The following is a 16,487-nucleotide window of genomic DNA, read 5'->3' as shown; positions in this document are numbered from 1 at the left end:
TTCTTTGGAAAATATAATTTCACACTGTCTCGACAAGCTGAATGTGATATCTATTTCTGTCAGTCACCAGACAACACTTCATTATTTCTCTGAGAATTCTCTGAATAAAAACTACACATAAATTGTAAAGATATTTGCAATTTGTGCTCAAGACATTGGTTAAAGTCCCATAAAGAGCTATTTGCTCATATTAATTTGTTAAAAAGTGAGAGTATATAGCATTAACACAAAAAATTTTCACCGGTCATGATTGAACTCATGCTTTTATACTCATACCTAGTTAGTGTGATGAGTGAGCTTTTTCTTAAAGAATTCGTTGACAATGCATTAATATGGTTGTTTTATTCAAAATAAAAAATGAAGTGCTCAACATTTCGGATACTTTTGTTTTCTTGTATTTTCTATTTTCTCTGCTATTTTTCCCACATAGTTTTGACTACTGTTAAGCCGTTGTCATGATGTGAAGTGGACCACATCTTAGTAGTATGCTGCTTGATAATTCTGAGCTGTTATTTTCACTTATTAATTTAAAAGCTAGCAAAAAAATAACTTTCACTTTTTTTGTTGGTGGACTTGATGCCACTACATGGATAACAATAATCAATGCTGCAATTTCGCAGAATGTTCAGAAACTTCAAATCACAATTTAAAATAAACACTATAAGCATGCTTCCTGCCAGAATTTTGTTAGTTCACGATGATAAAAATTCAAATATGATTAATTAAACGCAAACTGTAATGAAATCTTAAGTAAAACTTGGCACAAAAAACCAAGATTAAGATGGTTAGATGAAGATGCTGGTCCCCACCCACCCAATCAGTAGCCTCCACATCACACCAACATAGATAAATCACTTGTTTTAGATCACAGTAACAATATAGATTCTGCAATATCTTCAGCTGAAGCCTCATTACATCATGACACTCGGAGGTGTGGTCATTCCGTCTCTCTTTGCTGGTCATCACCTAAACAGACGATACCAACGTATCATCCAGTAGAGGATGAAACGTCTGCTAATAAACAACCTTGAACACAGCATAACAGCCCGAAAAGTATGGGTACTCTTATAAACTCCTGGGGGTGAACTATCTCTGCGGTCCTTAGCCGAAAAAAAGTAGTTAAGCCCAGATTTGTCCTTAGATGGCCAGTAGTTCGACTTTTCGGTACTATCTCTAAGCTAAGGACTTTTTTTTTAGTAGTTACTTAGGACCGCTGCTAAGGACTGCCTAGCACCAGTCCTAAAGCAGCAAGAAAAGTAGTTCACGGCAGCCATCTTGGAAAAGAGGAAATTTCGTCTCTGGCCGCGAGTTCTCGCTATGATATTTAGTGATGAAATATGCTGTTTTTTTTTCAAATTAAACAATTTTTTACGATAATAATGACAGACATAACTTAGATTATATCTTCGATGTCATCAAAGTTGAAGTGATTCATCGTTATATCCTGCAAAACCAGATGTTGACATCGGTGATCGAAGCCACGACGAAGTGCTAGCATGTTCATTACTGAGGTAAGAATTATTTTATTGCTATCGAACTATATAAGAAGAGTGTTTAGAAATATTCTTAATATTTTTTTGCTCGGTAAATGCGTTATGGACAATGTCACGCAATCAATAGGGCAGTGGATCCCACTTGGTAATGCTGAAAAATATCAAATAGCCCATGTATACTTTGGATTGTATTGAAAATATTTACATGGCAAATGAAACATAAATCTGCAATTACGATAATATCAGATTGAAATTTTACATTCTATGTTTTTTGCCGTATTAATTTTTTTCAATGAAAAATTATGTCTAAATAAATTGAGCACGTGTGTAAATAAATAATTTGAATATTGTTGGCACAATAAAATTTGTGCTTGGATGACTATGCTATGAATAATCGCCTATAAATAAGGAAATTGAAAATTTGTGTTTTAGATCAACCTCCCTTCAATGCAAAAAGTAACTAATAAGCTACAATTCATTGATAATAAATTACAGCACCTAAATGACAAAAAATTTAATTATTTTTTTGTGATGAGTAATGGTGATATTGAAATAAAGCATGGTAAAAATTGGCAGTAATGTTAAATATTTATTTTTGTAAAACTCGTGCACTAAAGGATTAAAATATAGATTTGATATTTTGAACTGTTCAAATGAACAATATTGTAATACTTAGTGGAAGTTAAATTTTGAGAAAAAAATCATGTGCCACTTCTTGAAAAATTGCACTCTGTAACTTGCTCTGAAATGAGGAATATTTAATAAGGAATCATTATATTGTTTTGTTGATATGAAAAATGAAATTCGTACAATGGGACTAAAAAACAAAGTTGGAATTTCAGGCACAGTTTTTATTGAGGTATATACATTATAACTAGAGAAAGCAGATTAGTGTTCGAAACGTATTACTACTTCAGTATTTGGGTTATGGCCTTGCTGTGTGTGTTCAAATTTAATTTTTTGCCAAAAATTGTTTTTGATTTTGTGTGTATGGGTAAACACAGAAAACAAATTTCCATGTCGAATATTTAAGAACTTTAAAATATAACATTTTGAGATGTTATGGAAGTGAAACTTTTAACAAGCATTTATTTTTTAACAATGTTGTTAGTAAACAGCTGAGAGATTATATATACACTGCTGGCCACCCAAATTGCAACACCAAGAAAGACAAGAGATATCGCAACAATATTTATTTTGTAGATAACATGTTGACCAAGCATCAAATGATTAAATTTATAGACTTCTGTGAAGTGTGGTTCCTGCCAAAATCAGTAGCCAGAGTAGCCGCCGTTGTTGGAGATCACAGCTGCCACACGTCTCGGCATTGATTCAAAGAGACTTTGGATGTGTTCTTGGGGTACAGCAGACGAAGCAGCTTCCACGCGTTGCCAAAGTTGATCTGGTGTGGCAGCTGGGGATGTAATCTGGGTCAATCGTTGAGCAACCATGGACCACATGTTTTCTATCGGCGAAAGATCCGGAGAGCGAGCTGGCCAGGGAAACAATTCAATCTGGCGGGCGATTGACGAAGAACCTTTGGACAATGCGTGCCACGTGTGGTCGCGCATTATCCTGTTGAAATATGGCTGTGGGCAAGCCCTGAAGGTAAGGAAGGACAACTGGCTCCAACACCTCGGAGATGCAGCGCTGGCTTTTTAAAGTACCGGCAATGCATACTAGAGGAGTGCGAGAGTGATATCCAATACCACCCCCATACCATAATACCCGGTGCAGGACCAGTGTGGCGGTGCATAACGCAGCTGTTCAGCATCCTCTCTCCACGGTGTCTCCAGACTCGAATCCGACCATCGTGGTGTTGCAGACAGAAGCGTGACTCGTCAGTAAAGACAATTTCATTCCATTGTGCCGTCCACATCCTTTTTTCATCGCACCATTGGCGGCGGAGACGTCTGTGGTTCTGCGTCAAGGGTAGACGAAGCAATGGACGTCTTGCGGACAGACCACTCTGTTGTAAACGGCGTCGAATGGTACGCACAGACACTGGATGATGCGGTACAGACTGAATGTGCTGTGCTATGGTTCGTGATGTGGCTGAGCGATCCGTCACTGCCATACGCACAATACGCCTGTCATCACCTGAAGTGGTGCACTGAGGTGGATGCGATCGAACACGTAGGTCCGTCGTACCCTCCTGCATCCAACGATCACATATCCACATTACAGTTGTTTAGTTTCGTCCAACACAACTACCGATTTCCCTGAAAGATAATCCACAATCTCGGTAGGCCACTGTCCTTCCTCTGTCGAACTCGGATACTTGATCAAACGATGATCGCTGTTTTCTACGAGGCATAATTGATCGTTTTTTTGAAAAACCCACAAGAAAAACACAATTGCCGTACTTCAAATCGTCGAAATCTCCAAGCCTTAAATAGCACTTTGAAGTGGAGCCACAGGCGCGCGTGATGTGCGTCTGCGCTGAAATTCTAATCATTTGCATATCTCACCTCCGCTAATGCATGTTGTAAATTTCATATTATTTGCATGCTTCCTTCAGGGTGTTGCATTTACATTTGGCCAGCAGTGTATATTAGTGTATATACATTTGTGAGACTTTTCTAACTCCGAAAAATTTTGTTTCCCAGGAACTTGGCTGTAGGTAGCTACGAAGTTATGTGAAGGTTTCCAAGGTTACCAAACAATTCTCCCAGAGCAAACAAAGGTAATTTTAATTCTTTGTATTTGACTTTGAGCAACAGTTTCCATTATTATTTTCATGTAAAATGAAATATTTCCATGAATAATTTAATGACATAAATTTTAACAATCATCATTTTCACTGATTTCATTTGTATCAACAACCCTAGTGGAACAAATACAGTCGAACCCGATTTAACACCACCATCCCACCCACAGAATTTTGACGTTGTATCAGATCATAATCATAATAGTGTTTCGGAGAGGCTGTATTACATAAATTCACATGTTTATTAAGAAATGTTGTATTTCAGTGTCTTATTTATATTGCACCATGAATAAAATAACCTATTTATACACATTCAATTTTAAGTTGAGAAAATTCATAAAAATTGTAAACTGTACAATCACTTGAATATTTCTCAATATAAAACTCAACAGAAACATACTTCCCTCTGAAATTATTGTAATTTCAGCGACACATTTTATATGTGCAAAAACAAAATAAGCAAGGGGGAAGCAAGGGGTGGCATTGTTTGTAGTCCATACCATATTGGTTTCTCTCGAGAAATATCTTGCTATGAGTAATTATCTTTATAATAATTTTTTCAGATACTATTGAAAGAACAACTGTTTTTGACATAATTGAATTGAGGAAATTAAGATAGACGATTTCTTAATGGCTACCTATACCACTCAAAATTTGACGAGTACAAGTAAAAACATGTACTGTTGAAAACCTTGTCTTGGATACATAAATGAGAGGGAGGACATTAAAAAAAAACTTTTAGAAGCTTTACTAACTGAAAAGCAATATTAATTCTTTGAAAAACGTGTTATATTTACTGATGAGCAAATTTTGTGAATGGAAATATTAAAACAATATACTTGACGACAAATAATATCATACTTTTTAACTAGTGAGACCATACAACACTGCAAAATTTCTATGTTAATTTAAATAGGGGTTCCCCGATCCACAAGAGGTTGCTAAGGATGTGTTTTAGAGCAAAGCTGAAAGAGTAGAGTGAAAATATATATAATAGTAGTAAGCTGCGTGCCAATAGGTTTTTGCACTTCATTTGTCTGACCAAAATTTTAGGGTAGAAACATGGCTCGAAAAATTGAAAAAGGCGTGGGCCAAATTTTTTGGCAGCCAAGCATATTTTTAGAAGAAATAATCCAAAGTAAAAAAAAATTATATTCAACTTTTTCAGCACTTAGTGATGATCTTCACATGTTGGAAGATTCAGACATAAACTCCAAATATTTTATGATCTGCATAGAAAATTTTAGGTGTCAGTATGAATTTTTTTTTTTGCAATGTTGGCTCTTAAGATTTGCCAAGCCCTAGGTAAATACATCTAGACATGAACATGTGCATCTATGTGGAACGCCAGGCCTCCCTTGCAAAACACAGTTTATACATTTTGGATCCTACTGTGATAAAATGGTGGTGAGTCGACTCAATGTCGACTAAGTGCTATTGTGCACGAATTATCTCTACTTATACAACTAAAGACTGTGTTATAATTTGAAATAAAATACAGTACATTTAAATATTGATAAGCATAATAAAAGTGTTGTTTTTTTTTCTTCCTCTTTTTAATTTCAGGTAAATCAACATTTGAAGATGCAGATGAAAATTTATGAATCTTAAAAAATTATATTCTTGAAAGATGCGATTTCTAAGAAAAGTACAACCAATAAATTGTGATTATGATAACTCTCTATGAACATATGTTTGAAATAAAATGTTTTTGTATGACAAATCATATGTGCAAGTTGTTATTTAATTCATGTTTCTATTAATCAATTTCAATCAAGCATTCATCTTCTAATCAACTCAAATGAAATATATTGTCAAAATGAAAGTTATCAGGTGAAATTATTTGTTGGAAGCTAAATATGAAACAGATAAATTGATGAAAGATCTTTAATATAGACGTATATATATTTTAAATATTGAAGTATTCACTTCCATTAACAGGTAAGTGCTCATTCATAGAAAATCATGTTCTGATATTTTTTAATACTGAGGAGAAACCCATAGTTTAAAATATAGAACTACAATACGCAGCAAGGCAGTTAATTCTTTTAATTATAAATTATCAATAATTTAATATTTTAGTTGCTCCGAAAATAATTTGCAATTCATTGTTTCAATGAATTTAAAAGGAATAAAAATGGATAATAAAAAATCATTTTTAACAAATTGGTCTTAAAAAAAAGTGGCACTCAATATTAAAAATAGTATTCAGCTGGGGCCTCAAGTAGAGCCCCCGAGGCGAATAGGGGGCCCAAAAATCTACAATTATTTTGCATAATAACCCTTTCAAGAAGAGCCCCCCCCCCCAAAAAAAAAGGGGAAAGGCACACTACGACCATAGGCTCAACTAGTGCCGGTAACCTTAATTTAAAATTTTGCATTTTGTTGTAAGAATTTTCTTTTTTTCAAATTTTGATTTCATCAGTATGCGACCCGCTTATATGCAGCTGGGGTCCCAGATACTCGCTTTTTCAAGTATCCAAAAGTGGGATCCATGAGCTCGGACAAGAAAAATATAGAATCTTATTCTAAAAAAAGTCGCAAGATGAAAAATGCAACGTCCCATACGTTTACAAAATAATTAAACTAGCTGGCGATGTTAGAGTAAAAAAAATTGCAAAGCACGGGTGACAAAAATGTGTGGCGAGTACCTCGGAAAAAAAAAGTTTTTTTACAATCAGTTGTAAACATGAAATCGCTGCCACCACCCACTGCGGAAAAACGATTGTTAAATAAATAGTAGTAGTTGTAGGCTTCAAACGGCATCCCGATTGGTTAGCGATCTGTTACTCTCGAAACCAAAAATTTTCTCTCCCTCTAACTACTGTTTCACGTCACGTGGCCTTAAGGACTGGTTGTTCATAGTACCTCTTAACTACTAGTAGTTGAAGCGGTCCTTAGCTGCAGTCCTCCGACCGGTAGTTCATTAGGACTAGTAGTTACTAAGGACTGCAGAGATAGTTCACCCCCTGGTGTGAACGCCTGCCTTTTCTTATAATGGAATTTTTTGGCTGACAGGAATTTAACCACCCTTCCACACCTGAAATTGCCAGACTACTACTACTTAACTGGGTACATGTACCACGTAAACATTCCTCTGAGAAAGGAATGGTCAGGCTACAAAATGATAAGATGGCACATTGCTTATGGCATGATCATTTTAGTAATTACAAAATTAGCCAAACTAATTACCTCGGAATGACCACCTGCGGGTCATTTGTCTATTCCTAAATGAAAAATATGTTGTGTCAGATTCTTCAGTCACAGTAGAATAACTTTTAGGAGCAGTATGATGAATGACTAGAGACTCTTCATCTATCGTTATTTCGCCATTAGGACCGATCTTTAACCTTGGTGCAGGTGGTGCATATGGATCTAATGGAACTTCTATAGTGTCCGTTTCAGAAGAGCATCTAGAAGAAAAATACAGGCATTTCAGAAAGCTTCGTGGAAATACTGAAAATAAATTGGAACTTATTTGTGTAACAAAATCAAGGAGGAAAAAAACAAATGTGTTAAAATTAACTGCAGGCCATATTTGTAATCTGGAAAATGGGGTGCAGAGCAAAAAAAAAATTAACAGAATGTTAAAAGATAGAATTTTGACTTTCCCTCAATCTATCTATACATACACAGCAAATACAATGCACAAAAACCTCTCTAAGACAGCTGTTTGTGGTTGCAAAGGTGGAAAATGGAAATTTGATTTTTGTAGCACTTTAAAAATAGCAGTAAATAAAATACACAGTTTCATATATATATATATATATATATATATATATATATATATATATATGAGCAGCAGCATACACAGGATTACTTTTTACTTTAAAAAACAGTGTTATCATAGCTCAGAAAAAGGGGGGGGGGGTGCCCCTCAGAAGGCACAAAATACATAGAGAATTCCTTTAGAAGAAATTTATTTATTTTTAGTTTTTAAATAATTAAAAAAATTTGAGAGACTTCTTTTGATATTTAAATTTTTATATTCTCTACAATATCAACAAAATGAGAAGCTTTTAACATAGAAACTATTTTAATGCATGGTATTTAAGATTTCAAAAACAATTTGAGAATGAGTGATCCGATTTAGCAGACTTCAATCACTAATTTAAAAAAATCACTACAGGAGAGACTTGAAATAGTCATTAGAAAAGCAATTATTTTTCTTGTTTTTGCCGCTGATGCAAGTCCAAGTTGTGCTTTTGTTCCCTTCAGTTTCAAGTATTTTTTAACATTTGATCTTGCTTCTTTTACCAGAGTAAAAAAATAAAAAAAATTACACACTAAAATTATTTTTAACTTAAACTATAGTAGTTTAAACCATATAGAATTAAATTATTTTTCATTCAAACTGTAGAAACAAAAACTATTAGAAATTTAATAGAATGATTCTATTTTCACAAAAAATTCAATCCAAGTACATCTGTTTTCACTCCCTATTTTTCACTTATTTTGGAACCCTTTTCTCATTTCATTAATTTTCCAGGATTTCATCACTTTTCCATAATTGCAGACACGCTGAATTTACCGACGGCTTTTGCATCACAACTCCGGATAACGAAGACTGATTCGTCACATTGCTGTTTTTCAGTGCAATATGTTCTTTCACAAACTTTTCCGTTCTGTTAAAAAGTATACAGAAATGTTTTTTCAAGTACAGCCAGTCAGGGAAAATTGATGCAATTCAAAAAATAATTAACGTAAGGAATGCATAAATCAAAGGAGTCAACTTTTTTTTAAATTAAAAAAATAGCTAGAAACAGTGATTGAAGGTTTTTTTTCGTCGTTCTTGCGGATGAGCAGCAATTCACATAGTTTGACCCCATTTTATACATTGTTGGAAGCCTGGGTGCCAAATCCTGGGAGAGGGGGCCTCAAGCTAGTTGCATTTATGGCCCCAAAAAATAAAATTACGGGAGTACAAATGATGTTATTGAAATGTCCTGTTCTATTATGATGCGACTTCAAAGTTACTTAAGGGAAAATTTTGTTTTTGGCACAAGATGGAGCAGAATTGAAGAGTTTTGGCATTTTTGTAGCAAAATGTAGCAGACGCTGGAAATTGTAACAGATTCCCCCCCCCCCCCCTTGTGGTTGTGTGAAAAAAATTGGTATTTGCAGAGGTGACTGCCAAATGTAGGTTCTATAATTGTCAGCGAGTTTGGGCACTTGATAAGCTGCATTGTACCACTTCACTGTCGTGAAAATTGGTCAAATTTTAAATGTCCCAATAGCTCAAAACATATACGACGCAGGTAAAAGTCAACAGTATCTATGAACACATCTTGCTAAGACAAATTCAACAATCTTATATATAAATGTGAAAGTATGTATGTATGTATGTATGCTCTTTATACAAATCTACAGTTTTAGACCGATTGTCGCCAGATTTTGCATATATACCAAACAGGTCCGGGATTGAACCGTAGGCTACTTTAAAACTTCGTCAGAGCTGGGCAAATGCCCGAAATGGGCGAAAAACTGTCGGGCAACAATGGTTTTGAAGCCTCAACAATCACTTTCCGAACGTTTACTTTGGTTGCCGTGGTTTCCAACAATGCGTTTCAGACGTGAATATATGCCTTTACAATGATTTGTCACACCTTTAATTCTGCCATTATAACAGTTTATTCCTTTATAACGGTTTGTCACTTTTCCAATCCTCCCAGTAATTGAAGAAAACCCGGGAAGCGCCGGGTATTTCTTCTAGCCTATAAGTAAGTGATGTCCTGTAAGTGATGTAAGTGTTCTGTAAGTGTCCTGTAAGTGATGTTGCTGCCTTTATCTCATCAACCGCCCATCGTATAGGTAAGTTTCAATTTAAAGAATGCGTAAAAGGCGTTTGAATAATATTCACTGCACAAGCTGGATGTATGACGTCGCTAACAACAGAGAACAACAACTACGACGACAAAACTCAGAATAAAAATGTTCAACGCCAGCTGATGAACTCAATGATTGCCTCAAATCATCAACACTCTGGCACGAAGTTAAAAAATTATTATTAGTTAAATTATTATTAGTTATTATTTAGTTAAATTATTATTATCCACCAACATGCGAGTTCAACTGCAAAATTCGCATGTTGGTAATAGCAAAAATTTGTACATCTACACACCAGATGGAAAAAGAAAAAATATTGTGTATCCACAAGTGATTGCCTGAAGATTTTAATTAAAATATTTAAAAATAAAAGCAATTTTCTCTTACTTGATGCAGAAATTTTTTTGATTAAGAAATAATTAATAAGCTATACATATATAAATTTTTTACGGGGCGGGCAACGTCGCCGGGTATCAGCTAGTACCCCATAAATGTGAACATAGCTTCCAGTTTGCACACCAAGTTTTTTTCTTCCCAAATGCTAATTATGAGCTCTGCTGCCTCACACACAAGGAAAATGTTACACATTTGTATGTACCCCTACTTTGTATCGCCTTTTGCATAACTGTTCAACTAAATAAGCTAATGTATCAGTAAGGAATGCAAAAAAACATGTATGTGATGGAGAGAAACAAATACCATTTCTATGTTCAGCATATCTAATTTACTTAAGCTTGCCTGAAACCCCAGAATCATGTTGATCTTAGTAGTAAATGAAAGAAAGAAATAAGGAAATACTTTTCATTGTTCTGTAAAGTAGATGGCAATTGGTCTTCTGTTTCTGGTGGTTTTTCTTTTACTTTAAGCGACCTAGAAATCAAAGAAATAGTTTTCAAAAATATTTTAAAAATATGAACGCAGCAAAAAAATATTATGAATAATCTTCAAAAGCCATTAAAATTCTGGATGAAATGATGAATACCTATGTATAATTTTCAGGCCCTAGGATTTCATTACAATTGGGTTTGACTATATATGGAATGTGTTAGGATTTGAAAGAGAAATATCATATTACATGAATAACTGTTTCAAAATTAGGGAAATAAACTACTACAAAAAATAGGAGAGATGTTTTATAAAAACAAAATATCCGCTTAAATACTGAGGAATTGAATTTTCTGGATGTTATGCCAAAACTAATATTTGGAAAGAAAAGTGATTTGTCTCCTAGAACCTGGGTTCCCTTGTATACCGGGCAAGTGCACTAACTAATACACCAGAAACACACTTTTCAATTCCTTATAACATGCATTAGTAGCATGAAGCGCTGAGTGGAGACATAGCAGTCTTTCTTAACTACAGCAATTTTCGCCCTCCTTGGCATTTTTTTGTATAAAGAGATGGTATTTTTTCAACATGAAAATTGCTGTAGTTAAAGGAGGTTGCTATGTCTCCACTCAGCGCTTCACGCTACTAATGCATGCTATAAGGAATTGAAAAGTGTCTCTGGTGTATTGGTTAGTGCACTTGCCCAGTATGCAAGGGGACCCAGGTTCGATTCCCAGAGGAGACAAATCACTTTTCTTTCCTAATATTAGTTTCGGCATAACATCCAGAAAATTCAATTTCTCAGTATATTTCAAGTCGAAAAAATACCACCTCTTATTCACTTAAATACTACATATTACCATATATGCTGTGGTAACATAATAAAAGTATATCAAGTAAAGAACAGCATTCACCGAGGCTGGTTTAAGCAAAGATCTGGTTCAAGGAGGGAAGAGAGCTTTTACACTCTACACAAACAAATATATATTTGCAAACCCCCATTAATAATTAAAAGGTTTTCACACAAGAAAACATTTTAGCAAATACAATGCACAGCATTTATTGCAATCGCATCGGTACTCTGGGTTTCTGTAAGCAATAACCGATTGATAACTATATAAGGAAAAAATCCTGATTATAAGTACAATGATCATACGTTCCGTTCAATTCAATGGGATGTATGGACACAGGAAACAGTTTTTCTTTCCCACGTAACAGGTTTCAAAATACTAAATCATGCATTTTTTTAATTGTTCTAAAACCAGATTTATTCCTTATTTCAGTTAAAAAAATTTTTAAATTCAAAAATTGTGAGGAGTTGGAAAGGAGCTGTCTAATGTGTATTACACATCATATAATAACCTTTTTAATGTATGGTATGCTTCAGGGATCCCTATAGAAAGTCTTTCAACTGAGAAACTATGAATGAGGTCACTAAAAACTGAAGAAAGGGACTTTTTTTACACCTTACACATGCTTTCATAAGAAATAAATTGAAACGAAGTGCTGCACGTACATGGGGTCTTCTGACCTCCTACAAAGTCTTACAAATTGATAACAATACCTTATAGGGAAAAAATAGAGTCTGGTTCGACCTTATCTTTAAAATATGTAAAAAGAAAAACTTTAGACAAAAAAAAAAATTCATAACTTTCAAAGTCTGATAACTACAAATGAACTTTTTACCATGTAGTGGTATTGGTTCGTTCTGTATTTAGTGAAAGTGATAAAAATACCTGAATGATAACATTATTCATGAATCTAGTGCTTACTGTACTTGCAAGAAATGGATTTTCTAATAAATTTACCACAGTCAAACTTACTTCATTGGATTTTCTTTAGGATTCCAATATATGAGATCCAACATAGTCATCTTGCTTCGTTCGGGAGGTTCTTTGGGCCTTGTATGCCACTGTCTGGAACGTACCTATCATTTGAATTTAGAAAATAGACTTTTCAATTTAAGAAAAAAATATGGCTCATTATAAAAATGTTTCATACAGACTAACAGTGCTACAGACTTACTTGATCATATCTTGTTCAATGTTTTATTGGAAAAGGTTCGGGCCGTGATAGAACAGATAGGGAAAAACATGGTAGTTGTTATTTTGGTAGTATGCCAACAAGAGAATTTGAGAAGTATTTAAATTAGGGATGTGTAGTTCACGAACTAGTTCGGGAAAAAGAACTGTATGTAGCTGTCTTCATTTAAGTGAACTATCGTTCTTTAGTTCTTTACCCCCTCCACTACCTATTGCAATGTGCACGCACGATCCTTCCCTCAGTCCACAAAGCGCCACTCCAAGCTAAGCGTCTGAACTATAGAAACCTTTCTCTTTTTCTTTCAGTTCACTAGTTCGTTCAGTTCAGACTAGTTCTCATCATTCTTCGAACTACGAATGACAAAGTCGTTCCTTGTCGTTTACATTCTCGAGCCGTAGACTATTACTGAGGAAGGCTTTTTGGTTTTTAGTTTTAATTAGGTTTTTGTCTAAATACTCATCAGAAAGTAATGGTTTTTTTGTGAAAATTCATATAGACCAGTAACAAATCAACGATTATTTTAGATTAACAAACCTGAAATTTTTTAAATCTGAGAATTCAAATTTTTAAAAAATTATGTATTTCGCCATTTCTTTTTTTATATATCTTGAACAGCTCAAGAATTTTGTTATATAAGGGGTCGTTCAAGTATTATGTCAGCAGATTCTTAGCCATTTTTTAACTTCCCCGTCAGCAAAACTCTGACCCCTCTCTCAGAAAAATTTCGTCAGCCCTGCCCCCACCTCCTAACACATATTAGCGGGATCAGTAACGTTCCTGGGTGGGGGGAATAGGGCAGAAAAGTGCAAAGCGGTTCTACAATATTTTAGAAAAAAGTTCAAATTTTGCCTTGACTAAGCTTGACGAAACCCAAAAACAAATCAAATGGCTAAGTTAAAGTTAAAATTAATTTAAGTTGTACAAGCACGTTGGAACTCCACTTATGAAATGTTAAAGATTATTTAGTAATAACGACTTATATTATCCACTCTTGCACTTTTATAGTATGACGAAACAACACTTTCGAGGAGTGATTGGATTGTTATTGAACATAGCATTAATACCCTAGAAATTTTTGATGTAACCAAGGAATTGAGTGCTGCTAAAAGTGTAACTTTGCCTAAAACAATGAAATTTGTATGACTTTGTAAAAGACATGTCAAAAACTCCAAACTTTCCTATTGTATTAAAAGAAATATGCGATAAGCTGCTAAAGGAAATCTGTGACAGGCTAATATCAAAGAAGCACGAGTTAATCCCTGAATCAGTGTTGCTTGACAACCGCTTTAGAAAAGTCTGCGTTTAAAAATACAAGGAAATTTGATGTAGTTTTTTAGTCACAAAAATCTAAACATTAATCACCATGGACCAAAACCAAAATGACCCAAGAAACAGCAGCCCTAACGGCAAGACAAAACCCTAAAGCGCTAGTAGCGTGGAAATAGAGAAATAGATAAATACTTATCTGAACCACTTTTACCTAGGCTGTCTGACACCTTTACTTTGGTGGGATCAAAGAAAGTTAATATACCCCTATTTGTACAAAATAGCAATGAGAAGACTTTGCATACCAGCCAGCTCAGTTCCTTGTGAAATCATTTTTTCTAAAGCGGGTCAAATAATGACTGAGAAAAGAAATAGATTACAAACTAACTGAAATACTTTTTATCCAATGCAATTCTTAAACAGTTTGAAAGTATGTGCAAGTGTAAAATAGTGTAAATCATTTTAGTAATTAGTGATGTAAGTGTAAAATTCATATTATCATAACATTATTTTTAATTATTAAATGTTAGTTCGCCCCTACTACAATGTTTATTTTTTTTTTTACACCTTAACCTGATCCATATATTTGTCTCTCTCTCGCCTCATAATAATTAATTTCAGTGAACTATTAAATAAGAATTGGTTTTTACCTTACCAGGTAAGAAGCAGTTAAACACCCTTGATGACAATAGGAATAAACCCATCTTTATCGGTGCCCACTACCCAGATGAAATTCTTGGGTGAAAATAAGAAGGCCTTAGCCAATCCTCAAAAAATATTCTACCTGCATAAAAAAATCTGTTCTTAGAGATAGAAAGCCCCCCCCCCCCCCCCACACTGGGTTTATTCTCAAAGAGTGAAGACCATTTGATTTTTGTTGGCAATTAAATTTTTCTTTATGATTTATCAATTTTACAGGTTTTTATAAGTGTTCTCATTTATTGGTAGCTTCACATTTAAAATGAACTATGTAGTTCACTTGAACTAGTTCAATAAAAAGATCTACCTCAAAAGGAACAGGTCCCTAAAAAGAACGACTTTGCCCATCTCTAATTTAAATACACTTAATAATGTATACATAAACTGTATTACTACTACTACCAGAGATGCACTATAATGAGTCAAATATCCGGAAAGAGGACGCATAAAATTTTGGTTTACATGTGCCATAGGACACGTTCTTTCCTAGTTCTAAGAAAAAACCTATCCAACCTTTTCTTCGGCCTATCACGATCGCACGACCTTGAAAGCCGGTTTCACTACTTTGAAGTACAGATGAAGCATTTTACTGTAGTGATATAATCTGTGGGTTGTTGAAGAATAAGATTATAAAGCATCTAGTTGTGTCCCTGAATGAGGGGCAGTATAACAAATTTTCCAATTTCCGAGAGTTTCCCCTGGCTACATACCGGAAGTTACAATACTTTTACGACTATATATCTACCCCCACATTCAAAGACAGTCTATGTGGTGTAAATTCACTTCATTCCTACAAGATTGCAAATGCATACTTTTCTAAAAATTGTAAATGTTTGGAACGGCCGTCCGAGTTGTAAATTTTTTCCAAGATCGTTGGGGAGGGGGACTGAATCTGTAAAAACTCTACCTTGAATATTCAGTTTTGTCATCTAGCCGCTGTGCTGTCATCACCATTTCGCATCGGGAAAATAAGGGGTGTGTATGCAGAATCAATCTTTGGAGGGTCATAACTAGGCTGGGGCAACTGAAGCACAAGCCAAATGGGGGCTTTACAAATAATGTATATTTATTTTGCATAATTTTTTCCCTTTTAAGAAGCCCTAAGAAGGCGCGCTACAGCCCTGGTCACAAGAGTTTCTTACACAGAAATTTTGGGTCACTAACTCTAAAAAAGAATTTTAAATTAACAAATATATAGTATAAGAATGTTTTTAATATTTTAATTTTCAGAGAAAATCTTTAAAAAATATTTTTAATTTTCAATCTCCTTGGGATTCCCAGGTTCCTTCGGCAAAAATCTGGATTTGCAACCCGCAATTGCGCAGTGGTAATTGGCTAAATACGATTTACTAAGGTTTTCCAACTCTGAGTTAACTATACCTTTGAAAAAAAGCTGTTGTCACGACAATCACACAGATCTACAACACAAATATGTATATATTACATTTCAAATCCACACATTAGCAATTTGGAGGATTGATGGCACCCTACTGAGCACAAAACACGCAAAACACTGGAGACACACACTAAGTTTCAGTAACACAGAAATCTGACATAGTTCCTCATATTCAGGTGTGAAAGTATATGCCAGTTAAATGGTGGTAAATAAGAGGTTGTGGACC

General features: G+C 34.6%; 1 protein-coding gene across 1 annotated transcript in view; it reads right to left on the bottom strand.

The window, feature by feature from the left end:
• The window catches only part of Bdp1 (transcription factor TFIIIB component B'' homolog Bdp1), a 58,648-nt gene that overhangs the window by 22,594 nt on the left and 19,567 nt on the right, over positions 1-16,487 (bottom strand). The window contains exons 5-7 of the mRNA XM_089236559.1: positions 12,681-12,784; positions 10,828-10,899; positions 7,396-7,616 (exon numbers count right to left, since the gene is read on the bottom strand). Of these exons, the coding sequence (XP_089092685.1) occupies positions 7,396-7,616; positions 10,828-10,899; positions 12,681-12,784 (397 nt within the window). The remainder of the gene's footprint in view (positions 1-7,395; positions 7,617-10,827; positions 10,900-12,680; positions 12,785-16,487) is intronic.

Source organism: Pholcus phalangioides, unplaced genomic scaffold (genome assembly GCF_987345545.1).
Source record: "Pholcus phalangioides strain wild (caught in Gottingen) unplaced genomic scaffold, Ppha-v1.0 ptg000009l_1, whole genome shotgun sequence".
In the NCBI taxonomy this organism is placed as follows: Eukaryota; Metazoa; Arthropoda; class Arachnida; order Araneae; family Pholcidae; genus Pholcus; species Pholcus phalangioides.
This window is presented reverse-complemented; position numbering and strand designations above follow the sequence as displayed.